Genomic DNA, 27,745 nt, shown 5'->3' with positions numbered 1-27,745 from the left:
AAGTCAAGACAGCAGGGGCGCCGAGAGGAGTAGCGAAGTGGGGGAAAACAAGAAAAGACGCGTGCGCTGGCAACGCCGACGGCGCACACGCGGCCTGCGCTTGCCGTGGGAATCACCTTCTGTACACAGACCTCGTTGCCTGGCACCTCGCTGTCTACTTCGCCACGCTCAACGTGTCCGTCTCGCCGCGCCTGTCTCACCGCGCTCCACGCGCCCACCTCGCCACACTCGACGTGTCTACCTCGCCGCGCTCAACGCGTCTGTCTTGTCGTTCTTTGTGCGTCTACTTCGCTGCGCTCGACGCCGTCTCATTGTGCTCAACACGTCCATCTCACCGCGACCGACATGTTCACTTCGCCACACTCAACGCATCTACCTCGCACGCGTCCACTTTCCCGCGCCCGAGGTGCTTATTTAAACTTTACACACCCAGTATTTACTATGTAATAGTGCAATACTTGATGCAACTGCGGTTTCTCAGTCGAGCACATTTGGTCTCAAATAGCGCTGTGAACCGGAAAGGTAGCATCTCACAGCCTAAGCATCCCATTATGTCACCAAACTATACTACTACGTGCTCGTGTCCGTCAAAGGTCCCGATGCGAAACACCAGGAAACACCCCAACACCCGAGCACCCAGGTCTCGGTCCCCGGAAGCTCCTGACCCCTGGCCAACACTCTCGAAACATCCTGAGTGTCCAGCCAAAGTTTCGAGATCCACCGTGCACCCTGCGAAACACTCGAGGCCAACTGAGCGGTCTGCAAGACTCTCAAGAACGCCAGAGTCTCCCACGCCGCTCAGGTGTCCTCGAGGCCATCGGCGGTTGCTCCAGAGTGCTCCGGAGATCTCCCGCGCGTCGCTCGGGGCACGCGAGTCTCCGCGAGTTCGGGCCGGCGCTCCCGTGCAAATGGTTTTTTCCTGATGATGGAGGGCATCGTTGGAGCACGCGTTTGCGTCACTCCACGAGCTGGGGCTTCTACAGGTTGAATTCGTGAATTCTGGTGTGTCCTTCTGCACGCTCAATCGTTCAACCCCGGCTGAATCCTGAATTCACAGAAGGGTTCCCACCCGAACTGTACGGGCATCCTACTCAGGCGACTCACATTACATTCTCTCAAGACGGGAGGTGGGCAGCCAGCATCGCATCTCCCGGGAAAAGACCAGAAGAACATTCTGTCATGATCTGGGATGTCCACGCCGGAGGGCGACTCGCTTTACAGTGCTGGGAGCATCGCACATCCGCGCGATCCTTACGCGACAGTGACCATACAAGTGATCACGTGCCAGCCTTTTCTCCATCAAACACTCGTCTCTTTATTCGCTCCCCTAGCCGAATCGTCATCTTCTATCTCCCTCCAATTGAAAAGTTGGTAGATGGCCCCGACAGCGAGCCCCGTGAAATGGGAAAAATCGACGTAGCCACGAAGATTATCGTCGCTGCAGGCTGGTCCCTAGATAGCGCCCAAATCCTGGCCCTGATGTCCTCGATAACCCTTCACGTTTGGGATGCGCAAGACTTCAATCTCCTTCGCTTGATTCGCTATCCTTCTTTCCCGGGCATGCTTCGCAGTGCTCGTATGTCAATAAATTCCCCTTACGCTCTGATCCACCTCACTGGCTTCCGTGACCACAACCGCGTCCGCATCCATGTCGTCGATCTAGAAATCCCCCCTCGTCGGGTCAATCTCCGGAGTCATCACGGTGCCGTGGCTCAAGTCATTCTGCGATGCGGCTCTGAGCGCGGCGACTTTACTGTGCTCGCACTGACGCAAGGCGGTACACTCGTGGTGGACTGCGGCGAAGAAGACGCACGTAGCCCTTCTACCGCACCTCTGGCGCCACCACCACTCCACGGACTCACTCCCAAGGCCTTATCCGCCGACGGGACTCGCGCGTTGTGTTTCGTCGGCGCGGCGGCGGGGCCTTCCGATGCTCCGGCCGCTGCTCCGCAGTTCTGCGTTGCGGACACCGCCACCGGAGAGATACTGTCGGGGCCGTTTGGAGGCGATCGGCCTTCCGTCATCATTGGTGAAAACTGCGACATGGATATTAGACGGTTTAACTACTCACGGTATCGCGGAGGGTGGTTTTGGAGCACGCTGCATGGCAGGCTCTACCGAACTCCTGTCCTGGACGACGAACATAACGTTTGTCGAGTCGCAGTAACGTACGACGGCTCGATGGTCGGTTGGTCGGATTCGCGCGGGGTCGTGCGCTTCCATCGCAACGTAGGCGATGTTTGAAACATGCAAAGGACGCATCCCGATCACTCTATGGCACTGAATTGCACGTCTTCTTGTTATCCATGATGTACGCTGACGCGGAAACACCGCGGCATTACCTAGTCTTGACGTAGTACTGTACAACACCGCACGTATTTATGCACCGTCGACTTGCAAGGCCGCGATCTATCTTGTAACTGCGTCCATACGGGTCAGGGATGGCGGCGCCGCGCGCACGAGCGGCGGCACAGTACACGGTTGCGCGTTCGCAATCGTCGTGATGCACCTCGTCGAGGCCGTGCTTCGTTGTCCCAAGCTGGAGGTGGCAGAGTGGGATCGGTCGAGGTAGCAGAGTGGGATCGGTCGAGGTGGCAGAGTGGGATCGGTCGAGGTGGCAGAGTGGGATCGGTCGAGGTGGCAGGATCGACGTCGAGGAGGAGGCCGTGCCCGATGGCACGCCCTCGAAAGTCGTGGTGGCGTCACAGTGCTGTCGGGAGAGAGATCGTATGTACAGTGTCAGCGAGGGCGGGGCGAGGAAAAGAAGCGCGCAGACCTGCCGCGTCAGAGGCCCCCGTCCAGTCTTCTCGGGTGGGAAGAGCCAACGTCGACCGTTTGCGCGCGAAGGTCGTAGGACTGCGTTGCACGTCTGTCAAGGGCAGAGGGTCAGCCTGTGGCAGTCGCGTATAGCCTAGCGAGACACGGACAGTACGTCAACTTGAACGAGTCCTCGTCGGCTATGGCGGTCGCCATGACTTCACCGAGAGCGTGTCCAGGATGGGATGATACCAGCCCCGAAACTGCGGTCGTGCGCAGGCGTTGTGACGGTGTTGACAAGAAGGTCCATCATGGACTGGTCGTTCCCTCTTCGCCCACTCGACTTCCGCCCGTGTGTGCTCTATTGCGTCGATGGGGGGACGGTGTGTTGTGAGCGCACGCTCCAGAGTGCGTGCGGTGAGGCGCTGCGAACTGTGGGTGACCACGTTTAACACACGAACGGTGCCTGGAAGACCGTAAATGTGAACGAGCTCGGGCGGTTCGTGCTGCTTGAGAGTTCGTATTTTCTCCTGCCTACGGTAAGTGCGGTTTGTCAGCTTTGGTGAGCCGAGTTACACTGCGGAGGGGACGCTGGCCGGTCACAAGCAGGTTTATCACCCGCGGTTCAGAGTCCTGCGCAAGTGCATGAGCACTGTCAGTCATTTGACACTACGGAACATCAGTAGCAAGTACTCACCACCACTGAGACATGTTCGATCGTTGGAGCGTCGTCCGAAGGCCGTATAACCACTCAATCACCACCGCCCAGCACGTACTATTTCGAAACCACGCGAGACACGGTTTGTCCATGTTGGAACGAGGACAAAGACGTCATAGGACGCATTATTTGCTAGTCGAGGTGGTGAAACTTGAAGTTATGCAAAGCAACTTGGCGGTCGTCCCATGCGATTATCGAAAGAGCCCGAGGCGCTAAGCACAAGACCGCATGTCTGCTCGACGACACCGCTCTCATTCCTCCGTGACAACGAGCACGCTCTTCCCAAAGTTCTTCCCCTCGTGCACCTCCACGATCGCCTCCGGGCCCTTCTCGAGCCCGCGCACAAAGTGCTCCTTGTACTTGACCTCGCCCTTCGCGTACTTCGCCGGCATCTCGCGGTAGAACTCCTCCTGGTACTTCGGCTCGAGCGTGCCGACGAGGAAGCCGTACATGTGGATCTCCTTCCACAGCAGCAGCCGCAGGTTCTTGACGTTGTACGGCTCCGAGGTGTTGTACGTCGAGATGCTCCCGCAGATCTAGTAAATGGAGAACGACGACGCCAGCGACGATGTAAGAACATGACGCGAAAGAGAGCAGAGACCGGGAGGGCACGCACGATCACGCGCGCGTGCGTCGCGCCTGCTCGAGCGCGGCTTCGAGCGCCTCTCCGCCAACGTTGTCCCAATAGCTGCACACCGTGAGGAGGTGGTCTTCAGGATGTGTTATGGAGGGGAGACGCACATTTTGATCGGGCCCTGCATTTTGTCGACAATAGCTTGTAGTTGAACGCGAAGTCGGCCCCGAGGGACGCGACGTACGCGACCTTCTCGTCTGTGCCCGCGGACGCGATCACACGACGCCCGTCCGCTTTCGCGAGCTGCACGACGACACTGCGAGCGGCGCGTACAGTCAGCCTCTGGGATCCTGTCGGGACAGGTACGCCGCAAAAAGGGAAGGGACTCACGCGCCTGAGGCGGCCAAGACGAAGACGGTGTCTCCTGGTGTGGGCTTTGCGAACTCCTTCCACACGCAGTACGCGGTCTGGCTTGGGGCGTGATCGTCAGAAGGCAAGGCCGGGACGTGTACGCGTTGAACAGGACGTACCGGGCATGCCGCACACGCCGAGGTATGCGGTCCACGGGATGTCCTCCTTGTTCTCGAGCTTGAGGAGCGTAGCCGTGTTCTTCACGCTGAGAAAGCAGTCCGATGCTTATAGATCGCGTGGGCGCTCGTGCCGGACGACCAGGCATCCGGAACCTTCTCGTCGCCGCTGCACGAGACATCAGCTGGTCGCCCGGTCTGCGTTGGGACCTGCGAGTCACCGGGGCGCGTTTCTGGCACTGGAGCAAGCCTTCGGACTACTCCAGTCTTGTCTGCTGGTGCGTTGTTGTTGAGGAGATAGGAGACAAAAATCCGTCGGAGAAGCGACCGCGACTGCTCGACCACAAACTGGAACGGGCTGGCCCCGGCGGGAGTTGGGCGCGAATCCGACGCTGGGCTCACGTACGTGCTTGCGACCCTGGGGTACTGTACGGGAGGAACTGCAAAGGGGAGTGTGTTGGCTGCTGTTGTTGCTTAGAAGTAGTCTGCTGGGACCGCGTTTTGCGTAGTCACTGGTGACATCTACTGAGAGCAATGTAGGTATTAACCATTCAATATGCTGCAAGATGATGCATGAAAAGCAACAGCTTACGTAGTACTGGTGGCAAGAAACTTGCGGAGGCAACCCGGAGATGGCATGCATGCATGTAGAATTGATGTAGAAAGCAGAGTGTGTGAGGTCACTCGAACGCGTCGGGAGCATCGCCGCGTTGGCGTCTGTTCAGGACTTGCCTCCTCCCCCATCTCCGCCACCTTTGACTTTACTTACCTTCCCCACCCTCGATTTTACCTTCATCTCGCCTCCTCAGTCCAGCCCTCGTTCAACCCAAACCTCCTAAGAAACCCTGACCTTGCCGCCCCACACATTTGCAACTGTGGAGTCACCAGCATAGCCAAATTTGACGTGTAAAGACACCAAGCACGAGTGGTTAGTGAGTATGCTACTACATGAACGCGTTTTTTCTATCCATTTCCATTGTTTCTTCTTCGTATGTGAGGGAGAAACATGGTATTACGCGTGCTTGAGGGAAAATTTCGTCCTGTGACTCAAATCACGTGACCTCACTGCAGGCAAGTTCGAAACTTCAACCGATACCAGCCTTCCCGCTCACCTACTTCCCCCTTGGGCAGTCAACTCAGCAACTATTTCCGTCCCGAAGTCCACATGTCAATAGATGCTGCAAACATGATGACTACACGATACGCTCCTTCTGCACACCGCCCGTTTCCCCAGCGACCGTCCGACCAAAGCCCCTCAAAGCCCTCGATGCAAAGTCCAAAAAGCGGCTATTCGTACAAGCTTAACCCTTCACCGCGCAAGTTAAGCCTGCCGCCCTGCGCGCATAAAGCATGCACCATTTCCCCGACTACTACGGGCAGTCCGCGCCCCGCAGCGAGTTCACGTACCCGGCGATCCCCTCGTCGCTGTACCCGAGGTTGCGGATCGCGTTCTGCCGCTCGTTGATGTTCGTCGTGTAAAAGTGGTCGATCACCTTGGGGTTGTACATCCGGTAGAGCGGCACCGCGCCGCAGAGCGACGTCGGGTAGATGAACGAGCTCACGCCCTCGTACGTGTACCCGAGGTTGCCCGCGGCGTTGTTCGCCTCCGCTTCGTTCGTCGTGTAGAAGTGGTCCGTGCCCGACGGCGAGTACAGGCGGTAGAACGGCACCGCACCCACGCCCGGCGCGGTCCCGCTCGGAGGGAACACCTGCGCGGCGACGCCCTCGGCCGCGTAGCCCCCACCGCTCGTCGCCGCGTTGTACTCCTGGAGGTTCGTGGTGTAGAAGTGGTCGGTCGCGCCGGCGCTCCAGGCGCGGTAGAAGGGCACGACGGGCGAGCAGCAGCTGGCCTGCGGGGTGGGGACGCGTTAGGGTGTTCGCTGGGAGGGGCGGGGGTAATCGTTACATTCGCTACTTCCTCGGCGGGGGCAGACTGCGCAGTGAGGGCAAGCGCAGAGATGATGAGCGAGGTGAAGAAGGTCTTCATGGTGGCTCGGAGGAGAAGGGTGTCGTGCGAAGGCGGTAGACGAGTGTAGAACTCTGCGGATCTGTAGAGTGTCGTGGAGTCTTTTATACTGCAGAGAGCAGGTCGAACAGGAGTTGCTTACCATCATAGAACATGATCATCGCGGTGAGAACGTCCGTCTGCGAGACGCAACTTAGATGGCGTATGAAGTCACAATGCAGGATGCAGGGCGTGAGCGGCGACGTCGTTACCGAAAAATGCGCTCATTGCAGCATTCATGCATGATCTCAGGCGCGTCCATATGTAATGCGTAGAGCGAGCCGAGGCTGTCAGGGAGGGTGAGGTTTAAGTGCTCTCCACCTCGCACGTCCCATGCTCGGGGCGACTCCTTTGTACTCTACTCATGCACCGCACTAAGGCACACCATCTTATCACCCTCCCTCAGATCGCGGCGGTTAAGTATACCGTCAGGCACACACCCATTCGATTGCTCTAGACGAACTCGATTTGCAGCTTGATCGCAAGCTCCTCCAGCGGCACGTCGTAGTCGAGCAGGGCCGCCAGGGAAAGAACAAAGTGCCAGGGCAGTAGGCTAGTTATACCAGCTGTTAGAGCGGAAGCTTTTCTGATTCTGAAGTGGGTGCGCTGGGCGAGTGAACGCTCTCACAAGACATATGGAAAAATCCATACGCACAGGACAGCGGCTCGCCGTCGCCGGCCCTCCCCACTGGATCTCCACCCCCTGCGTGTCCTGCCAGCGCACGCCCGCGGGCATCCGGAGCTCGCACACCTTCCCCGCAGGGGCGCCGCACGCCAACTCGTACAACCCGTCCTTCTCCGCGTTCTTCCCGTCCGCGCCCTTCGCCCACTGCACCTTCGCATCCTTCGCGTCGCGCACTGCCAACTGGCGCCCTCGACCGCGACGTCCTTCCTGTCGCCTTCCCGCGCGAGGAAGACGTGGGTGATTTCGAGCGACTAGCAAAGGCATGTGGCCACTCACCATGCGTCAGCTGCAACTCAACCTGACAATCGCGCCGCGCTAAAACGGCAACGGTCGCCGCCGCCGCCGTAGTATCGCCCTTGCGTGCGTTCTTGAGCACCCACATCTCGCGCTCGATCTCGTAGATCTGCTCCGAGACCTGCAGGATTGTGCTATGCCGCCTGTCCTCGCCGCCGAGCCCGCTCTTCCTGCGCGTGCCCGCGTCATCGAGCATGTCGATCTCCTGGTTGCGTAGCGTGCAGTCGGCGTCGAGCGCCCTCTTCTTGAAGGCAAGCTCCTTCAGTGCCGCCGCCGTGCCCACGGCGCGCGTTTCGGCCGAGCCCATGGATGCGAGGAGACCCCGGCTCGACTGCGCTATAGATATTGTGGATGACGATATCATTTCGTCCGCTCTGCAGTGTGCATGAGTGCGGGCTTAGGAGTGCTGGTCGGACGAGGTCACCTTCAAGAATCAACGGTGAAGGCACGTGTAACCTCAGCAGTCGAGGGCTGGAAGACCGTCGCTGCTTTGACCGGGTGAGCCACGACGTTGATATAGCGTTTATGAAATGGGGAGTACGTGTTTGAGATGGGGGAAATGCGGGTATACTTATATCAGTGCACTGTCCTATACAAACCCATGTACGTCGGGGTATTCTTGAAGATCGTAGCTGTGATGGTATTGCAACACCCGTTGCGGAACCTTCCTTGAAAATCCTCGGCCGAAGTCCTTCACGCATCCTGGCGCTGAGGACGTAGCTGAGAGGAAGAAAGATGCCCCTCAGCTCGCCGGCGTGGAGGACTCGTCTGGAATGATTGACTCACCATCTCAAGTTACCGCATGCACCTGCTCTGATTACACGACAATATGAGAATGCAAAGATGGGCGTTATCGAGATGAAGAAAAAGAGGGAACATGGAATCGAGGGAAAGGTGTGGGAATAAGGTGACTGGGCGAGAGCGCCTGCAATGAGACGCCGGCGACCGTTTTAACTCTTGCCTCCCAGAAGGGTTGAAACGAAGCACACGATTTGGGAGGAAGCACCCGGTGTTGAGGTTACTCCAGTCGCCTGCCGCAGCAACCTTTACTTTGAGTCGACGCTAGGTAATACCTGTTTACCACCGACAGAAGCCACGGGGGGCCGAGTTCTGCAGCACTTCAGTCTTCGTCATGGAGTCCAATCATCATACGCCCGCATTGGCAGAAGGGAGGTTAGTGGCACTGTGCCTCGTCGTGATCAAACACTCATTGATTCTCATGCTCTGTAGACCCATAGAAGAGCTTCTGGAAAGGCGAGCCTGATGCACTACCCAGTACACAAGTGCTCACACGAAACCACTCAGTGGCGACATCGTCTCAGGCGAAGAATGTCGCAGGCTTCGCGAGCACTTCACAAACAACCCTGGCCGTGACATTGTCGGCCACCTCGACGACCCCTTCAGCCGCGCCGTCTACCAGGGCGACCTCGACACTCTCCAGATCGATCTCTTCCCCGTCATGCTCTGCCGCCACACCGACCGCGGCCTCGCGCCCGAAACCGCGCGCGCGCACGTCGCCGACGAAATCTATCAGAGGCGCTGGGGTGTGACCTGGCGCATCCCCATCTTCGCCCTCGTCCAGATGTCCAGCCTCCTCAACCCGCCGAAACGCGAGCAGCACCTGCGCATCGCGCGCTGGCTCATCGACGACGTTCGGGTGCCGGTCGACGGCCGCGACCCGCGCACGGGCGCGACGGCGCTGCTGCTCGCGGTCGGGCTCAAGCCCCGGTTCGACGCCGCGCTCGCGGACATGCTGTACGCCGCGGGCGCGGACGTGAACGCGCGGGATCGCTACGGGGACACGTGCGCGCACAAGGTCTCGCAGCCGGACGGGGACTACGACCGGGATCGCGTCGAGAGATTGGGCGCGGCGCTGCGCTGGGTGCTCACGCACGGCGGAAACCTGGACGTGGCGGACTCGGACGGGGAGACGGCACGGACGAACTTGGCGCACCTGGTGGCGCTGGGTCTGCCGGAGGCGGCAGAGCTCGCGGCGATTGTGGGGGAAGACGACAGGAGGCGTATGGCTCGCAAAGGGAAGATTTGCGTGTGCTGTGGACTTAAGCCTCGGGATGGATCCCGCCTCAAGGTTTGTGGGGGTTGCAAGACTGCGAAATATTGCCCGGCGCGGTCCTGCCAGAGGGTCGACTGGCCACAGCACAAGAAGGTATGCAAGGCTAGTATCAAGAGCTTGGGTTGACACAAGTTTGACCACTTTCACATCAACGGTGAGTACTGTTAGTACCAGTAAGTCCCGAGCGTGAAACTAGCATACGTCAAATGACACCATACTAGGTTCCAAGTGTAGTGTCCGACTATGCATCACCGCAGAACGTCGAGATCACGTATGATATATCCCGGATAGATTACTGTAGTCTCCCCTAGGCAGCCCTTCTAGCATGTCTGTAGGACAAGGATGGAGTTGGAGAGATTGCTTTTTCGCCACGTGGACGAATATCTGGACAAGCGGCCTGGGGACCCTAACCCGGGCGACAACTTGGTCCTAATCGGGCAGCCCGCCGGTGGCCACTGCGCTCTACGGGACACCGAGCACTTGTTCTTGACCCTCGACCTCCTCATACTCTACACCCGCATACCATTGCAGCACGCGCACGGCGGCAGTTTGCTGTAGCGCCGCTTCCACGTTGCCGCCAGGATTCCCCGAGGCACTCGAAGCCAGCTGCGGCCTGTGAGTGCTTGAGTCCTCGGCACCTCATCCTCGTGGGCCTGTCTAACAAAACGGCAGGTTGCAGGCTCGTCTCCGCAAGATATCCCGCTTCAGCCTCTCGAGCGTTCAAACCCCATTGACCTCTCCAGATTCGCCATGAAATTCAGGTCCGCGTCTCTCTCTCGCTAGCGCGCGCGGGGAGCCTCATTAGCTGCAGCTCTTCCCTCAAGTTCAACTCGGTCTCCGAGTGGTGGGACGAGTACATCGCGTAAGTACACGCTCCCCCCTCTGTTTATCTCCGTGCAAACCCCCGTGCGCTGCTCGCAGCTACGAGCAGCTGAAGAAGCAGATATACCTCTTCGAGAAGCAGCAGGCTGGCCTCCGCGAGTCCTTCCACGACATCGAGGCCGCAAACGAGCACACTTCGCTCATCGGCAGCGGCCACCCCGCGTCCTCCGACGCGCAGTTCCTCCCCCTTCTCGACCGCGAGCTCGACAAGATATGCATGTTCTACGACATGGAGGAGCAGCGGCTCACCGACGACGTCACCGCGCTCCAGGACGAGATTGAGCGGGAGGAGGAGAGTGGGCCGTACGGGGGGTTCCGGTACATGGACGCGGCGGAGGACGACGACGATGAAGACGACGACGACTTCGAGGCCACCAGCCCGATCGACAGCCGCGACCGGACGCAGTCGCCTGCGCGGAAGAAGCGGCAGCATTCCCGCTCTATCAGCGGGACTATGCCTCCGGGACCCTCCAGTGAGTGTCCCGCTTCTTTGCATTTTCCTGCCCGTTCGTGAGGTCTTGCGCGGGGTACGGTGACACGCCAATCCCATTCTGAGAGGGCAGATCCCGTGCCCTGGCCGCACGGCCACCACGAGGTGCCACGACCAGCCCTTCTGTCCCCACATTTGTCCATGTCGTGCGACATCCCCTCCGTTTCCGCGTTGGGGACGGAGAGGTTGGTCCGCGCTCACGCGACACGTTAACACGAGGTCGCATGTATGCTCTTGAGAAGTGTCTGGGAGGCGCTGATAAACGCCACAGGTGGTCGCAAGAGATACGACAGCATCTCGCGCCGGTATAGCATGTCCTCAGACGAACAGGAAGACGTTGAGGCGAGCCACGCCACCCTTGACCCCATCGCCAATGGTGAACAAACGGGCATAGGCCGCGGCGCAAGCCGGTCTCCCCTTGTGCGCGCCCGGGTGATGGCGGCGAGGCTAAAAGACAGTTTGATCTCGACGGTGTCGAGCAATGGCCCCGAGACGGTCTGGACGGCGCGCAACAACTATGCGTGGGATACACAGCTGCTGTACAAACGCAAGATCACGAACCTTTACGTCCTTGCCACGTCGCTACGGTCTTATGTGGAGCTCAACTACTCGGGTTTCCGCAAGATTCTCAAGAAGTGCGTGGTTTGCTATGTGCGTTAACGAACTGAAGTTTGATAGATAGATAGGTACGACAAAGTCACCGACAGCAACCTGCAAGATCGCTACCTGCACGATGTTGTCGAACAAGCGAAGCCCTTCATGCAAGACAGCAAGGACAAGCTGAGCACCCGGATTTCTACCCTTCTCGACCTTTACGCTCGCTGCGTCACCCACGGAGACGAAGTCGAGGCCCGGCGCCAACTCAAACTGCATCAACGTGAACACATTGCCTGGGAGCGCGACACCGTCTGGCGGCAGATGATCAACCAGGCACGCCGCGGCGAGGAGCTCGGTCAGGTTCCGTTAGGCGGGACTCTCATTGCAGAGCCTGAGAAGGGTCTCACGCACTTCCGCACGCCATTTGGAAGGGTCAAGCTCACCTCGAAGAAGCTCTGCCTTGTCATCGCGGTCGTCATCTTCCTGGTTTTGCTCAACGTGCAGATTGTCGACGGGGTGGAGGCGAACAAGTGCCTCGCCATCTTGGTGTTCGCGACCATCCTGTGGGCGACGGAGGCCATCCCTCTGTTCGTGACGTCAACCATGATCCCCTTCTTCCTCGTCGTTCTCCGTGTCATCCGCTCGGCGGACTCAGCGGACCAGCCCAACAAGCCCCTCGAGCCGCCCGTGGCCGCCAAGTACGTCCAGCCTAACTAATCCTACCATGTCTGATACTGACTTCTACCAACAGGCATGTTTTCTCGGTCATGTTCTCCCCTACAATCATGCTTCTCATTGGTGGCTTTACTATCGCCTCCGCGCTCAGTAAAACGGCGATTGACCGTGTGCTCATCACGCGGGTACTCTCCTTGGCGGGCGAGCGGCCGAGCACGGTCCTCCTGGCGTTCATGGGAGTCGCATGCTTCGCGAGCATGTGGATCAGCAACGTCGCTGCGCCTACACTCTGCTTTACGCTCATCCAGGCATGTCTCCCTTCCACGCCTGTGCCTCCCCGACATCTTGGCATTTGCTGACGAGTTTCTCGGTCCACCCTGGCACTCTGAATGCAGCCCATCCTCCGCACTCTACCGCCGAAGTCGTCCTTCGCGCCGTGCCTGATCGTACGTCATTTCCCTAGATGTTATTGAATGCGCTCGTCATGCTGACTTGCCGCGTTGGTCCCCCGATTATTCTCGATTACCCGACCTTCCTAATCCTCTGCTCACTTCTTCGGCCCACATCCTGTCTCCCAGCTTGGCATCGCGCTAGCGGCGAACATCGGCGGCCAGAGCTCGCCCATCTCGTCCCCGCAGAATCTGATCGCGCTCGCCCAGATGGACCCCAAGCTCGACTGGGGCTCCTGGTTCGCGGTCTCGATCCCGGTCTCCGCGATCTCCATCGTCCTCATCTGGCTCCTCCTCCTCGTGAGCTACCGCCCCGCGCGCTCACCCACCGGCGACGGCGAGATCGTGATCAAGCCGGTCCGCGCGCCCAAGGAGCGCTTCAACGGGAAGCAGTGGTGGGTCACCTTCGTGTGCCTCATCACCATCGGCCTCTGGTGCGTCGCGCACTCGATCGAGGGCGTGCTCGGGGACATGGGCGTCATCGCGATCATCCCCATCGTCGCCTTCTTCTCGACCGGGGTGCTCAAGAAGGTGAGCGCGCCTCCCTCGTGGCGCGCGCATCCGCTGACGCCCGCTCTGCGCAGGACGACTTCGAGCAGTTCCTCTGGACGGTGGTCTTCATCGCCATGGGCGGGATCGCGCTCGGCGACGGCGTGCGCAACTCGGGCCTCCTCGAGGTCCTCGGCGACGGCATCCGCGGGCTCATCACGGGCATGTCGCTCTACCCGGTCGTCCTCCTGCTCTCCGTCATCGTCCTGGTGAGTGCCCCGACCACAGTCGCTTGTTCAGGACGCGACGGCTAACCCCACTCTTTCCCACAGGTGATCTCGACGTTCATCAGCCACACGATCGCGAGCGTGCTCCTCGTGCCCATCGCGTTCGACGTCGGCCGGAACATGCCCGACGGCGACCACGCGAACCTGCTCGTCTTCCTCACCGGCCTCATCTGCTCCACCGGCATGGGCATGCCCGTCTCGGGCTTCCCGAACCAGACTGCGTGCGTGCCCCGTCCTCTCTTCCTCGCCCTACCGGCTGACGGCGCGCGACGACAGGGCGACGCAGGAGGACGAGATGGGCCAGCTCTACCTCTCCAACGTCGACTTCCTCAAGAACGGCGTGCCCGCGAGCATCATCGCCACCTTCGTCGTCTCCACCGTCGGCTACCTCCTCATGCGCGCCATCAAGTACGTCCTCTCTCCCTTCTCCCCCTCTCTCTTCTGTCGTACCGAGCCGAAGCTGACCCGTCTTCTCGCATCGCAGCATCTAACGACGGATCGCTCGCCTTCCGGCCGTTCTCTATTTTGGTTCTCGTGCCACAATGTACCGGCGCTCTCAGTGCTGCTCGTAATGACTCCTCGTACATACATACCTGTCGACCCTCGCTATGCTATCGCAATTTCCCGCGCTCCCCCGGGCAGGCGCCCCGTCGGCTTTGAAACGATGGTGACGACGGCACACACGTCCTAGACCTCGAACACGTTTTTGCGGGCAGCACCCCAAATGCTCGTGCAGCGTGGTGGTGGGTTCGCGATATGTATTTAAGCTCGTCAGACGCGCGAACACCCGACTGCTTGGCCGTCACGGCCCATACGAGCATGTACGTGTGCATGTGCGCTGTACGTACGTGCAGCAGGTGCGTATATATGTACACTATGTACGCGTGCAGGCTCGAGCTCGAAATCGACGTCGGTGGAACGCGGGCCGCCGCGGGCGGGATCGCAGTGCCCGGTGGCTCGCTATGGATGTTTGGCGAGGGGGAGAGGACGAGGACGGGGTGAGGGGTAGCGCGGACGAGACTCGGAGACTCGGAGCGAGCAGCTCAAGGATACAGCACTGGTATAAGGTGGATCTGGGTGGGAGGGAGGAGCAGGGGGGAGCAGGGGAGCAAGAGCAAGAGCAAGAGCGCATAAAACCGGGACTGCGGGGCTATATAACAGGGCGTCGTGAAGTCGTGAGGGCGTGTCATGAGGGGGTCGTTGGGGTCGTCGCGGGCCGGGCCGGGAGTCGAACGGGGCGAACGGGGCGGGAGTGGGGAACGGGCGGGCGAGCAGAGTGTACACATTAGGTGGGGGCGACGGGTAAAGAGCGCATGGCGGGCGTGGGTGGAGACGAGGACCAAGACAGACGAGCAATACGCGTATGGGGTGGGGTGGAGGGCGTAGGATCAACTACGGCGAGCTGGACCAAGAAAGCAGGAACACACAGCGACAACGACAACGACGAGCATGGGGCGTACGAGGGGGGAGGAGTGGGGGAGCGCATACGGACATAGAAGCAGGCCTATCACTAAAGCCGCGGGACCGGGAGGGGCCGGGGCGCGTACGGGTCGCTGTCCAACCGCGGCATACGGAGGACGGCGTCGAGGCATACTAGACAACGCAACGGTGCAGTGAGTCCGGGCACGCCTCACGGCCGCAGTCCGCCCTTACCCACGAACTTGCGGAGCATGACCTGGGCGACGACCGCGCAGACGCCGAGCCCGACGAGGAAGACGTAGGACGGCAGGTCGGACACGCTCGCCGGGCCCTCGTCCGCGTACTCGTACTCGTCGGTGCCGGACGCGGTCTGTCGCGCGGTGCGCTTGCTCCGGCGGATGAGCTCCCGGGGAGAGGTGGACAGGAGCGTGGCGGGCGCGTACAGTCCGCGTACGACGCTTTGCAGTGTTGACGATGACGACGACGCGAGAGCGGAGGCTGGGGCGGGAGCTGGGGCGGCTGGCGGTGGCGCTATGGTCATGGTGCTGCTGCCAGTGCTGGAGCTGGCGAGGGCCGCAAGGAGCGCGATGCCCAAGTGAGGTCCGGTTGGCTGCTCCTCGATAGTCGGCAGCGCGCCAGAGCGCGTCGGGAACTCGGAGAGCGCGTCTTCGTAGAACGAGCTGTCGCCCTCCTCCATCGCCTCGTCGTCGTCCGCCTTCTCGACCTCGATCTGCGCCCACGTAGAGACACCGACGTCCACGGACGGGGCCAGGGGCTCTGTGTCCGAAGCCCTGCCCTTGCCCTTCTCGAGCGAGGCGCGCGCGGCCTCCGCCTCCGCCTCCGCCTCCGCGACGCGGACGCGCGCGAGCTCGAGCGCCGCCTCGCGCGCGTCATCACGCGTCTCGAGCTCGGAGACCTTCTCCTCGACGTGCTCGAGCCGCGCGCGGAACGTCTCGAGGAGCGCGCGGGTCGTCAGGATCTCCTCCTCGAGCATCCGCTCAAGACGCACCTGCTCCATCATCCGCTCCGCCTCGAGTTCCGGGTCCGGGACAGGCGCGGGCGCGGGCGCGGACGCCTCCGAGCCCCCGCTCGCCTCCCGGCGAGGTTGCGGTTGCGGCTGCGATTGAGGCGGCACGGGCAAGGGCCGTTTGTTCGGAGACTGAGACCGGCTCTTGGGCGGGGAAGGCGGGAGAGGGGGGAGCATGTGGTCGAAGACCTCGAGGTTGAGCTGCGCGCTCTCGAGGCTCTGGAGCGGGTCGGGCACGCTTGCGGTGGGCGCGAAGATGGCGGTGACGACGCGACGCTCGTTCCTGCCCTTGCTGCTTCCGCCCGAGCCGCGGCCGTTCCCGAGCCCGGCAAGGGTCTGCACGCCGACTTGAGAGCCCGCGACTTGAGAGCCCGTGTCGAAAAGGGGGGCGATGGATGCAGTCGCGCGCGACGGCGAGGAGGGTGTGGACGAGTACCGCTGCGCCTGGTCGGGGACGTGCTTCACGGTGACGCCAGCAGCGATGTCCACGGCCTCCCAAGCCTCGGCACCCGTCATGGGAGCGCCGAGTTGCGCGAGGAGATCCTCCATCGACGGCTCGTCGTCCCCCCGGGCGGGCGGGGCGGGGAGCGGCCGGCCGCGGGACGGCGACGGGCTCTCGGACGCACGGAGGCCCGGGGGCGGCGGGGCCTGGCGACCCCACGTGCGGAAGTGCGAACGCTCCTCGATGACGCTGAGCCGCGTGCCGAGGCCGACGTTGGTGGCCGGCGCGACGCCGTCGTCCTCGGGACCGCCGTCGGAGCTGAAGGACCCGCTGCGCTCGAACGTGTTGACCATGCCGCGCACGCGGCCGGCGCGGTAGCGTCGCGCCTTGGAGCGGCCGAGGAGCACCGAGCCTTTCGGGGCGTCGGGGTCGCCTTCTTCGCCGTCTGCGCCGTCGAAAGAGGACGAGGACTCGATCGACGAGGAGGACGAGTTGAACTCGGCGCTGGAGAAGATCTTGGACGGGGCCGACTCGGGCGAGGTGGACTCGGGGGAGGGGGAGCCGCCAGGAGAATCGGCGCCGCCCCAGATGCGCCCCTTGAGGACGTTCTGGCGGAGGTTGCGCGCGGCAGCGAGGAGTGCAGTGCGCCACTTCTTGTTCATGCCGAGTCTAGAGCCGCGTTCAGCCCGGTGCGCCATGCGATCAAGAGAGATGTCACTCACTGCTCGAGATCCTCCTCCGTCAGCCTGAGGAACGTCCGTCCTCCGATGCGGGCACCCTTGACGAACGTCGCGATGTCTTTGGCCACCATCGTCGGCAGGCCGATGGACTCGATCTCTCCGGGCTTGCCATTCGAGGTCATGCGGAGCGCGGTGACGAGGTAAGTGGCGAGCTGGGAAGGCGTCCACAGCTTGGGATTGTCGGGCAGATCGTCGGCCGATGGAGGCGCAGGGAGGGCGGGGGTCGGGAGAGGGAAGACGGGGAGAGTCTCTGCGCGTTTGGGACGCCGGGGGGCCTGGCGAGAGACTTCATCGGCACTCACGTATCCGCTGCTGCTGCCACTCCCATCTCTCCGGTTCACGGTATGGTCGAGATCGGGCGGGATAGGGAGAGGTCTTGGGGATTCGCGTGAGGGGGACTCGGGGACCAGTGTGAGGGACTTTGTTGCTCTGTGCCCTTTGGAATCGGAGCGGTGGTGGGTGGGAGAGGGCGGGATGTAGTAGTGATGAGAGGCATTGACGTTGTAACCAGATGAGTTTGAGCGCGTGAGGATGCCAGTGGAAGTGGTCTTGATCGCGTAAGGATGTGGGTTTGGTTTGAGCGAAGGGTCTTTCTTAGAAGGAGACCGTGCAGAATAAGAGGGGGCCAGAGGAGGCGTGGGCAGCGTCCGGGTCGTCGAGGAGGTGCTCGTCATCGTGAGATTGCCAGAACTCGCGTCTTGTTGGTCTCGCCGCCCAGAGACACTCTGCCGGCCATCTGTGAGCTTTGAAGACGCATACATGGACGATGCGACTGACCGGAAAGCCCGTCCGAGGGAGAGTAGGAGAGAGGAGGACGAGAGTAGCATCGTCCGGACCGTCTGCGACGATGAGCACACTCGTCACGGGGTAACGGTCACGCTCCCCTGGTTTAGGCGTCTTCCGGCGTACATCCGGGCTCGTCGAGTCTCTCTAACGATGCCCTCCATTGCGCACCGTTTCAACACAGGCAAACTGAGCGCACGTATGGTATGTTTATGACTCTGGCAGCTAGGTATGTGCTTCATCCTCATGATGCCATCAGGTTTGACCTGAATCGAAACTTCAACTCCTCATAGGCACGCACACTGCGCGGAAATGTGATGTGTTGGTCTCTTCCACTAGTACGTCTCTCCATCACTATCTAGGCTGTCGCCAGTACCTGCACGATGCTTTGTTTGGAGGCATCTTTTACGGGCGCCAATAATCGGCGCTTGCAAATCGCTCTGGGGCAACATTGCGCAATTGCTCATAAGTGCTCCCATCTAGACTTCGACATGAACCAACGCCTAATCTCTTACCATTGTTGTCAGGCACGATGAACTGGTGTGGAACAATACTAGCCATGTTGCCGCTATGGTCCGTTCCTTGTTGAGCACATGTCCAGCACCAGAAGGCACAATGGAACGCAACGCTTGCCGACTTCCCCGACTTCTCCGAGTCTTGCGGACTGCTGTTCGCCTTTGTCTCGCCGGCCCTTTCCCCACCGAGTGTCTGTTCAGAACCATTCAGGTAAGCATGGCCACCGTATGTCGTGCATTAATCGCGGCCTCTCTAGCAACGAAGTTCGACGGAACCCGACCCAATCGAGTATCTTCCGCACCTCCATGACATGAGTAAGTCCTCGCTTCGTATGTGCCCTGAGACGTATCGCAAGCGCACCTCGTTCGGGAGCCCGAGTCGCGCTCAAGCCAATCCGCACAACCCGGCACCGCGCAGGCACACACCCACGCTTGCCGAGGTCGACTTACGGCTGTTTCCCAGGGCCTAGCACGCGCCCGACGTCCAGGACGCGCCAACTTCGGGCACTGCGGAGGACGACGAGGTGACAGACGACCCCAACAGAACGTCGCTGGCAGCGGCCACTTGGCTTGAACACGATGTCCGGTCCAATGCCGTCTCCAGCATAACGCTTGCGTTGGCTCCTTACGCGCCGCGCGGCCGTCGTCGTCGTCGTCGTCGACAGCATCCATGTCGCCGTCCGCGGTATGACGGAGAACGGCAACCGTTGAAGGCCTTAGCCAAGATGGAAGTGCCTCCTTTCGGCTGGACCTGAGTTTAAACTTTACCGGTGCGAGCGTCTATGGTGACGGAGGGTGACGGAGCGGCCGGTTCCGCGCTGATGGGACCTCGACTTGACCCACAGCGCGCAAACAAACGCAACAGGTCCTCTCCTGCTCTCCACCTCGTCCTCGCCACCTTGCCACCCCATTGAACGCCCCTTTCACCCCCCAGGACACACCGTGGGGGCCCGCTGCGCGCCGAAAGCCGACGAGCCACTACGCGGTGGCCGGCGGCCATGACAACACGAAGTGGGCCTGAGACTCAATTGGCGGGGCCCCGAGTGTCGGCCGCGTTTATGAAAATGTGCGAAGACGGTCAATTAAAGAGCCTATTCCTGTGGTTATGGCCCTCCTGCCTCTCGTGCGCGCAGCCCGCTCGCGAAACCCGGCCCTCCCCACCGCCGGACGGCGCGACGTCATACCGCCACGCAGCGGCACGTAACGCGGCCGATAACCCCTCGCGAGCCGATAAGGCGACGCCCGTTCCTAATGATGGAGAAGAGCCGTGGCTTCGCACGGCGAACGGGGGGCGCGCTGCACGCCCGAAACCGACGCGGGCTTCCCAGGCGGGCGTACGATGGGGGAATGCCGCAAAGCCTAAGCCAAACCGTCAGATGACAGCGTCCGCGCCGACGAGGCCGGTCACGTCCAACGCCGGCCGCGTCCGCGCTTGTCTCGGGCGCATCCTGGCGGCGCAGGTCTCTCTCGGTCGGTTCGTTTGTTCTGGGATCCGAGGCCGTCTTCTGATTGCCCCGGTCGTCTTCTGTTCACAGCGCTGGGACGCGGTGAAGTGCGCTTTGCGCGGCTGGACGCCCCGCGGCTGGCAGTCTTGGGAGGGTGCGACGAACAGTGCGTGCAATGCCAGCCCAACGGGACCTTCTCTCGACTCTGATCGGATATAACGCCGGGCCAGCTCCCTGCCAGGATGAGACAGGCTTCTCGTATGTCGCCGCGTCCGATGCACTCCATTTCCGACCGTTGGCACCCACCCTCGGCAGAGAGTTCACCACAACCCGACCGACGACGCCTGCGCTTCGCACCAAATCGTCGCGGCGCATGGCGGACTGAACTGAGCAAGGCACGACGCTCAAACCTCGGCCAGGAGCCAGCCCCGAACCGGCCCATCGGCCACACAGTCCGCGCTTCGCCCCTCGAGCCCACGCGTCCGACGGAATCACGCCCTCGACCAGACGCGGTCGCCTTCGCCTTCGCCTTCCCATAGCCGTCCGATCACTAGCCGCTCTTGGTGAAATGAAACTCTGATACGGTCAAGGCCCGGCAGCTCGCAGGGCCGCTCCTGCCCTCCGCGGCCCATCGAGCGAACGGCCGGCCGGTCGGACGCCCTCGACGCGCGACGCGCTCGCCGCCCGCCCGCGCACGTACGCCTCGGTCGCCGTGGTCCGCTCGCGACGCACACCGTGCGCAGCCTCGCCTCGATCACCGCCGCGTGCGCTCTGCTTCCCCGCCTCCGCCTTCGCCTTCGCCTTCCGGCCGCGGACGCTTCCCCGCCCTGCGCGTGAATCCTCCCTCGCCATCGCCCACGCACTCGACCCTGCGCAGGGCCACGCCCACTCGACTCCGAGACCCGCAGATCAGCCGCCTCTCGAGGGCACATGGCTCGCATCCACCGTCGTCCGCCCGTCTGGTCGTCGCTCGCGCCGCCGCGGAACCAACCCCCCACCCCGGCCGATCCCGTCCTTCCGGTCTTTCCCCCTTGTCTCTGTTCGTTGAACGTTCCGCCGTTACTATGGATCTTTTGCCTCCGCCCAGGCGGTGGTGGCGGCGGCGGCGGCGGCGGCGGCGACCCGGCCCCCCCAATCTCCCCGCAGCTGATCTCGCACCTGGGCGCGGGACGAGATGGAGAGATGCGTCCGCTGCGGGCGAGCGCACCCGAGGGGGCTGCAGGACGCACGGGGCCCCGTCGATGATGCGCCAGATGAGACCCACCCCGGTCTCTGAGCCCTGCGCTAGCCGCCGCTGTAGCCTAAGGCTGCCCTGACCGCCGGGTGCGGTGTGGGCGGGTCGTGGCGGGGGCTGGCGGGGGCGGGGGGCGGGGAGAGCGCGCAGGGAAGGGGAAAGTGACGTTGACTAGCAGCCGCGGTGTTCTCACCCGACCGACGTCGAGGGTCGAGCACGAGTCCGAGTCCGACAGCGGCGCCCCGAGGCTCGAAGGCCGTTTCCGGCCGTGCCAGGAGTCCAGGACGCGCGGGACGTCAGCGGACGACGCCCGTGCGTGCGCGTGCGCGGCGGGCAGGCGCAGGAGAAGGCTAGGGCCGTCGCACGCGCCCAAGCCTCGTACGTGTTGCTAGCCTCGCCCGGCGCAGCGGCGCGCCGCGTCCGGGGCCGGGGGCGGGCGCACGCTGGGGGCCGCCTGGCACCGCGCACCGCACGCGTCCCATATCGATACGAGTCCCAGCATGCGCTCCGGGGACCTGCGCGTTCTGGAACGCGAGGCGACGACTAGTGGGCCGCATCGGATTCGGATTCGGATTGCGCTCGCCCTTGGCCCGGGCGGGGACGGCGGGGAGGGGGGCGTCGTCGGCGACGGCGACGAGCTCGCCCCAGCAGCACCAGCGCCGCCGCCGTCGTCGTCCTCGCCCTCGGGCTCTCGCTCCAGCGGCGGCTCGCCCGACGCGCCCCCACGCTCGGCCTCTATACAGACCACCCGGCGTTCAAGCCGTCGTCGCGCCCCCTGTCCACGGGGCGCGGCTGGGACCCGCCCCCCCCCCCCCCCCCCCCCCCCCCCGCCAGGCACGACCGTTCTGCCAGAACGTTTCTGTTCGCCCTGCGCGCGGGCGGAGGACGCAGAGGCGGGCCTTGTGCCGCACGGGAGATCTCGCAGGTCGGGGGGCCCGGGGCGGCGGACGTCCATACCTCGCGTAGCAGTCGATCTATACGTTCTATAGATCGTTTACGACACCGGCGGCTGCGCTCCCGGCGGCCGACGCAGAACACCTGAGGTCCCTCTGCGACCTCTCCCGTCCCACACGCCCGCGCCCGCCCCCGTCGATATTCTGGAATGGGGACGGAGGCGGGGGCGAGACGGACCAGCGTCGCTGGCCCGGGCGCGCGAGAGGCTAAAGGCTCGCGTGGGGCCGCCACTCGCGCCGACCGTCGGCGTGCGCCGAGGGGCTGCATCAGCGAGCGCGCCCACCGATCCGATATCCGCGGACGGACGCTGATGCCCACCACCGCGACCACGGTCCACGACGTGCAGGTTGCTGATGGCCACCGGGCGAGGAGCGCAGCGCGACGATCCAGACGCCTCGCCTCGCCGCCCCTCCGCCTTTCTCCCGCTCTGTTCGCCGCACCACGCCTTCGTCCTGCCGACGCTGTCCTGCATGCGTAGACGGCGGGTGGGTGGGCAGTCGAACGGAGTGATCGGGCGCAGACGCGTGCGGCCCTGCGCGATCGCGTGCGGTATGATCGAGGAGTCGTCCCCGGCCTCCGCGGGTCGATCGCCGCGCCACGTCCAGCAGCTGCCATCCGAACCCAGCTCCAAGCTAATCGCACGAGCCCCTCGCCGAGTGTCAGATCCTGTCCCCTTCTGCACTCCCGTCGACGGTGCTGTCTCCCGCTCCTCCGAGCCGCCCGTAGAGCTCAGCACACACACGCACACAGCACAATTAAAGGCGATCGTCCGCGCATAATGCAGCGCACCGCTCGCCGCCGCCGCGTGGCTCCGCCCGGCGCATCTCCCTGCTCATATCTGGTCGCGCTGGCGACCGCCATGCCGCGAAGCGCGCTCAATTGCCCCGCGCCGCGCCTCGCGAGGGTCAAGGTCAGGGCAGGGCAGGGCACGCCGGCGCGCGGCCCCCGGCCCCCGACCCCCGACCCCCGGAGCCTTTAGTCTTACACACGGCCGCCGCGGCGACCAGGCGCGCACGTCTTTGTTCCAGCGGGAGCCCTCCGTTTGTGTCGCAGCGGCACCCTTCGATGGAGGGGGGGGGGGGGGGGGGAGCGGCGACGGGAGAAGCACGCACGCTGGCCCCGTGGGGTGGGGTGGATCTCGAGAGCCTGAGCGTTGCGGGCGACAAACAAGCTCGGTTTGCGCGAAGATTTCACGTTCGCCGGCCGCGGGACGCTGCAGCTGCATGCCCGCGCGCGATCACGATCGACTGCCCCCCCCCCCCCCCCCCCCCCCCACTGGACCGGTCGGTCTAAGTAGGATTCCTCGGCGCTTCTAGCGGTGTCACGGCATTGCTTGAGGGGCTGAAGTCACCAACCTCCTCCTCCCCCTCCTCCCCCCCCGGCGCCTGGCACCAGCTGGCGTTTCCCCCCGAGAGTCCGCGACGGAGCTCCGGCGCGCGGCGTCTCGCGGCAGGTGAGTCGCACTCGCCGCTGGGACGCCGACGTCGACATCGAGGCTCGCATGCGCTTCTGCTGCCGCGCCGTGGAGCTGGACCTGCGCCCGCGAGCGGTCAATGCGCGCCGGGCGGAGCGGGAGCACGCACGCCCCGCTGGCCTCGCGCGACGCGGGGTCAAGGGGCTCAAGTGCTTGATCAAGAGGGAGAGGGAGAACGGAAAATTGTCGGGCGACGGGCCCCAGACTCCAGACTCCAGACTCCAGCTGCCCCGCGCACGCGCGCGGCGCTCGATCCGGCTGAACCACCCACCCGCGACGTGCGCTGCGCTGCGGTGCGCCCGCGCGCGCGCCGGCCCTCCGCAGGCCTGGTCGCGTTCCGAGTCCGAGTCCGAGTCCGAGTCCGACCCCCGAGCCGCATGACCGTCGACCGCGCCGCTGCTCTCCCCGCGCGACGCGACGGTCGCGGGCCTGCAGCGCGAAGCCCCTCCCCCCGCGCTGGCTCTGAACCCGAACCCGCCCTTTTTAATAAAACACCCATATGCCCGTCCGGACGGGGCACGGCGCGTTCTGGCTTCCAACTCCCGTCGACGGGCCGCGGCCGCCGATAAGCAAGTATGGCGAATGTCAGGGGCGCCCGTAGCCGTGGGAAGCCGCGCCGGGCCCGGGCTCAGCAGATCTGTGGTTACACGCGCGAGGGGCCGGGCCCGCCGCCGGTGTCGGTGTCGGTGGTGCGATTGCCCGCTTTCGGTACTCACTTGGTCTGTGGGGGAGCGAGCGACTGGTGAGTGCGCCCGAGCGGGGCGTCGCTGGACGAACGGCGATTTCGAAGCTCGAAGCTCGAAGATCGGCGGGGGACGGGGGGACGGGCGCGAGGCTCGTTCGCGTTCCAGTCCGCAGCTGGACACGTGAGGCGGGCAGGCAGACGGGCGGCCCAAGGCCCCAGACGGAGACGATCTGACGACCGCACCGCGCGCGCCAGGCGGGGACTTGCGCACAGTGCGGTTGCGGTTGCGATTGCGATTAGCGGGACTATGGTGTACATGAGAGGGAGAGAGAGGACACGGGGGAAGGAGCGACAGCATGAAGCAGAGGCGGACGAGGCAGATGCGTGGGTGGACCGGATACTTAGGATGTGCGGCGGGGCGGGACGGTGGATGCGATAAATTAGGCGAGGCCGGCGCGCGGCGGACGGCCCTCTCGCCTGGGGATCGCCCGCGCGGAGGGGGCGGGCGGAGGGCGGACGGGGGCGCCCGGGAGATAGTAGGCGGTAGGGTAGGTACTACGGGTGGGAGCGGACGTCCGGACGACGGGCACCCCAGTGCGGATCCGTACAGTACAGTGCTCGGTTAACTTACGACTTATGGCGCCGAGGGAGCGGCCCAGATACGAAGTACAGCCGCCGCAGCGGTATGAGGGAGCGGGAGACACTTGTGGGGGAGAGGCTAGAGCCGTGAAGACGGAGTCCGACAACATCAGAGCACGGAACGGGGTGCGCCTTCACCAGGGGCGCCACCCCGGACGGACGGGGTCCGAGTCCGACGGCGAGCTCGCCGCGCTCGCGGACGACACCGAGCGCGGGGGGCTCGGCGGGCGGAACGCCGCGCTGTCGCGGTGCTCGACGTACGGCGACGGCGGGACCGAGCGCGACTGCGCCAGACGGCGGGCGGTGTCGAGCAACGCCCCGGGCCCGGCCGCGTCCCCTGCGGGCCGCGGCTCGTGGTACGACGACGGCGGGTGCGGCGCCGGCGCGTGGGGGTGGTGCGGGTGGTTGTTGTGGTGGTGTGCGTGGTGGTGCGGGTGGGGGTACGAGTGGGACGAGGGCGAGGACGCGGCGCCCTGCAGCGGCGTGCGTGCGCCCGCGCGTGCGCCGGCGAACGCGGAGTCGGACCTGCGGCGTGTGAGCCTCAGGAGAGCGTGGACGGTGGACTCGGGGCACTCACGGGCGAAAGGGGTGGTCGGCGACGGTGTGCCTGCGCCCGCCGGCGCGCGGGGGCTCGCCGTCGTCGGCGGCCTGCAGGCGGCGCAGGACGGCGAGCGGGGCCTCGTGCGCGCGCGCGTCGTGCGGGTGGTCCATCGCCGAGATGGGCGGGAGCTGGAACGAGCCGGGCTCGTCGCTCGACCGCCGGCGGGGCGGCTGGATCGGCGGCAGCCGGATGGTCTCGCCCACCGCGGCCGCGTCGCGCTCGCGGCCGCCCGCGCTCGCGCTCCGGCCCGCGGACACGGAGAGCGGGCTCGGGTACGGGGAGTAGCGCAGCGCGCTGTCGGCGGCGGGGGGCGAGTGCCGCCGCGGGAACGCGGTCGGGGGCGACGACGCGGTCGGGGACGCGTGCTGGTGCTGGTCGACGTACGGCACGTGGAGCATCACGGGCGAGTCGCTCTGGCCCTGGCGGAGGTGCGTCGGGTGGGCGAGCGCGGGGTGGTGCGGGTGCGGGTGCGCCGAGGGCCCGGCGAAGGCGTGCGCGAGGACGAGGCCGCGGGGCGCGGGCCCGCCGACGGGCTCGACGGGGGAGAAGCCGGGGGAGTATATCGACCAGTCGTGGCGGGACTCGAGCGCCATCTCGGCGGGGGCGTTGCGGCGTGCGCGCCGCTTGCCCGTGCCCGGCTTCGAGATCTGGCCGTACCCGGGGCTGTCTGGGGGGAGGCAGGTGTCTGGGAACGTGGGGCCGAAGAGCGGGATGAGGTCGTGGCGGATCGGCCAGGCGACCCTGCGCGTGGAGAACGAGGAGCGTCAGGCGGGCAGCGGAAATGTGGGGAAGAGAAGGGGGGGAGGGGAGGGAAGGAGAAGGCGCGGACGCGGACGCACCTTCGAGCGAGGCGGAGGGCGATCTCGTACGGCATCCAGGTGCCCTGGATTTTGAGGTAGCCCCCGCGGACACGGCGGAGCTGTGCAGCGAGGTCCGGCTGGGAGTCGATTATCTTGACAATGTCCGCTGTAAACCACCGGGGCGCACGTGAGCGCCGTGCTTCCGGTGGCGACGCTGCGCGGTGCTCACCTTTGGAGTTCCCGAGGGCTGTGTGGTGAAACGCGGGCCATCGCACGCTGTTAGCTCCGCCGTCTCGCGCACACGGAGGCAACGCCGCGCACCTTTCCAGATGCCCGTCCAGAGCACGTATCCGTCGTCCATGTCCAGCATGATCCACTGACCGTTTAGCGGGTACTCGTACACCGGACTGCCCGCGGTCGAAGTTAGGTGCCCACGCGCGCTTCGAGGGAGAGCGGAGGACGTACATGTACCCGCGCGGGTCGTTGCTTGTGATGTACCGGGCCTTGGTGACATGGTGGTCGGGGCTCGAGTACGGGCGGAAGCGCGTCTGGCCGGTCGCTGCGAGCTCGGCGGTGGGCGAAGGGAGGGGATCCTGCACGCGCGTTAGTGCGGCTGGCGCGCGGAGGTGCCCGCTGTGGGGCGAGGGCGAGCAGTACGCACGAGGAGGAGGCCGGAGGACATGGTGGCGGAGCGGGTGCTGCCCAAGGCCATCTATCTGGTGGGAGGGCGAGTGGAAGGCAGAGGGCAAGAAGGGACGGTGAAGTCGTCCTGCGCAAGTGCGGCGGGAGGGCGCGCGGGGGCTCAGGTGACTGCTACGGACGGAGCGTGCGCGCGAGGGCGGAAGATTGATTGTCCGGGGGGTGGTGCGCGGAGGGCGGGGTGGAGGAGGGGGTGGGGAGAGAGGGCGGTCGGACTGGGCCGGTGGAGGGCGGTGGAGGAGCGGAGGAAAGGCGTTCACGGGCTGAGGATGGCGGCCATATGTACGTCGGCGGGCGGGCAGCGGGAAGTTGTCTTTTATTACGACACGGGGAGGAGTCGATGATCTCTGGCGGCTGCACGGCTCGCGCCACGCCCGCCCCGCCGTGTTTGGGCCGGGTCGCGCCGCAATATTCGAGCGCAGGAATTCGCCGCAGAACGGGCCGGGCGGGACAGGCGCTGGGCAGGAACCGAGTCTCGGCGTTTTCGATCGCGCAGATAGCGCAGGTGGAGTGATCAAAGATGGGCCCCGCCCTCCGCTGCAGATCCATCGTCGGCCTCTTCGCGGGACGCGCTTACCTAACATTAGCTGTCTCCCCCGATCTAGTCACGCGTCACGCCCCTGCCCCATTTGCCTCCGCGGGCCGATGATAGGCCGCGGACAGCCTTCTGCTTCTCCCCAGAAAGCCTATTTCGCCCTCCTCGCCCCCGCCGGTCCCGTCCGCCCTCGTCCACCGACGGCCTCTGCGACGGACGCGGACGCTTCCCGCAGCGGCTGCCCCCACGC

At 64.0% G+C, this 27,745-nt stretch overlaps 6 protein-coding genes across 6 annotated transcripts; 1 reads left to right on the top strand and 5 right to left on the bottom strand.

The window, feature by feature from the left end:
- Window positions 1-5,946: 5,946 nt before the first annotated feature.
- Window positions 5,947-6,414, bottom strand: BXZ73DRAFT_52705 (uncharacterized protein; the record flags this gene model as incomplete). The annotated part of the gene is made up of 1 exon (XM_048020860.1): window positions 5,947-6,414. A coding segment is annotated over one exon (468 nt), but the record flags the coding sequence as incomplete, so codon positions are not given.
- A 620-nt stretch (window positions 6,415-7,034) lies between these two features.
- On the bottom strand, window positions 7,035-7,867 carry BXZ73DRAFT_105080 (uncharacterized protein; the record flags this gene model as incomplete). The annotated part of the gene is made up of 3 exons (XM_048016126.1): window positions 7,035-7,134; window positions 7,271-7,439; window positions 7,543-7,867. The coding sequence occupies 3 exons, from the start codon at window positions 7,865-7,867 to the stop codon at window positions 7,035-7,037; spliced, it is 594 nt and encodes a 197-aa protein (XP_047874100.1).
- An 825-nt stretch (window positions 7,868-8,692) lies between these two features.
- Window positions 8,693-14,505, top strand: BXZ73DRAFT_105079 (SPX domain-containing protein; the record flags this gene model as incomplete). The annotated part of the gene is made up of 14 exons (XM_048016125.1): window positions 8,693-8,733; window positions 8,866-9,649; window positions 10,307-10,395; window positions 10,446-10,496; window positions 10,556-10,989; window positions 11,278-11,641; window positions 11,693-12,301; window positions 12,355-12,607; window positions 12,674-12,724; window positions 12,857-13,258; window positions 13,312-13,485; window positions 13,549-13,724; window positions 13,780-13,911; window positions 14,394-14,505. 14 exons carry the CDS (start codon window positions 8,693-8,695, stop codon window positions 14,503-14,505), a joined length of 3,672 nt encoding a protein of 1,223 aa, XP_047874099.1.
- Window positions 14,506-15,133: 628 nt separating this feature from the next.
- On the bottom strand, window positions 15,134-17,805 carry BXZ73DRAFT_52673 (uncharacterized protein; the record flags this gene model as incomplete). The annotated part of the gene is made up of 4 exons (XM_048020856.1): window positions 15,134-15,479; window positions 15,600-16,081; window positions 16,187-17,060; window positions 17,114-17,805. The coding sequence occupies 4 exons, from the start codon at window positions 17,803-17,805 to the stop codon at window positions 15,134-15,136; spliced, it is 2,394 nt and encodes a 797-aa protein (XP_047874098.1).
- Window positions 17,806-25,496: 7,691 nt separating this feature from the next.
- Window positions 25,497-25,889, bottom strand: BXZ73DRAFT_11593 (uncharacterized protein; the record flags this gene model as incomplete). Its single annotated transcript, XM_048017447.1, has 1 exon — window positions 25,497-25,889. A coding segment is annotated over one exon (393 nt), but the record flags the coding sequence as incomplete, so codon positions are not given.
- A 270-nt stretch (window positions 25,890-26,159) lies between these two features.
- On the bottom strand, window positions 26,160-26,848 carry BXZ73DRAFT_13359 (transcription regulator HTH, apses-type DNA-binding domain-containing protein; the record flags this gene model as incomplete). Its single annotated transcript, XM_048017482.1, has 5 exons — window positions 26,160-26,202; window positions 26,301-26,427; window positions 26,491-26,508; window positions 26,583-26,668; window positions 26,727-26,848. Coding segments are annotated over 5 exons (396 nt in total), but the record flags the coding sequence as incomplete, so codon positions are not given.
- Window positions 26,849-27,745: the final 897 nt, after the last annotated feature.

The sequence above is a fragment of the Epithele typhae genome (genome assembly GCF_022376455.1).
Source record: "Epithele typhae strain CBS 203.58 chromosome Unknown BXZ73scaffold_60, whole genome shotgun sequence".
NCBI classification, from domain to species: Eukaryota; Fungi; Basidiomycota; class Agaricomycetes; order Polyporales; family Epitheliaceae; genus Epithele; species Epithele typhae.
The sequence above is the reverse complement of the archived record's forward strand: the minus strand, read 5'-3'. Positions and strand labels throughout refer to the sequence as shown.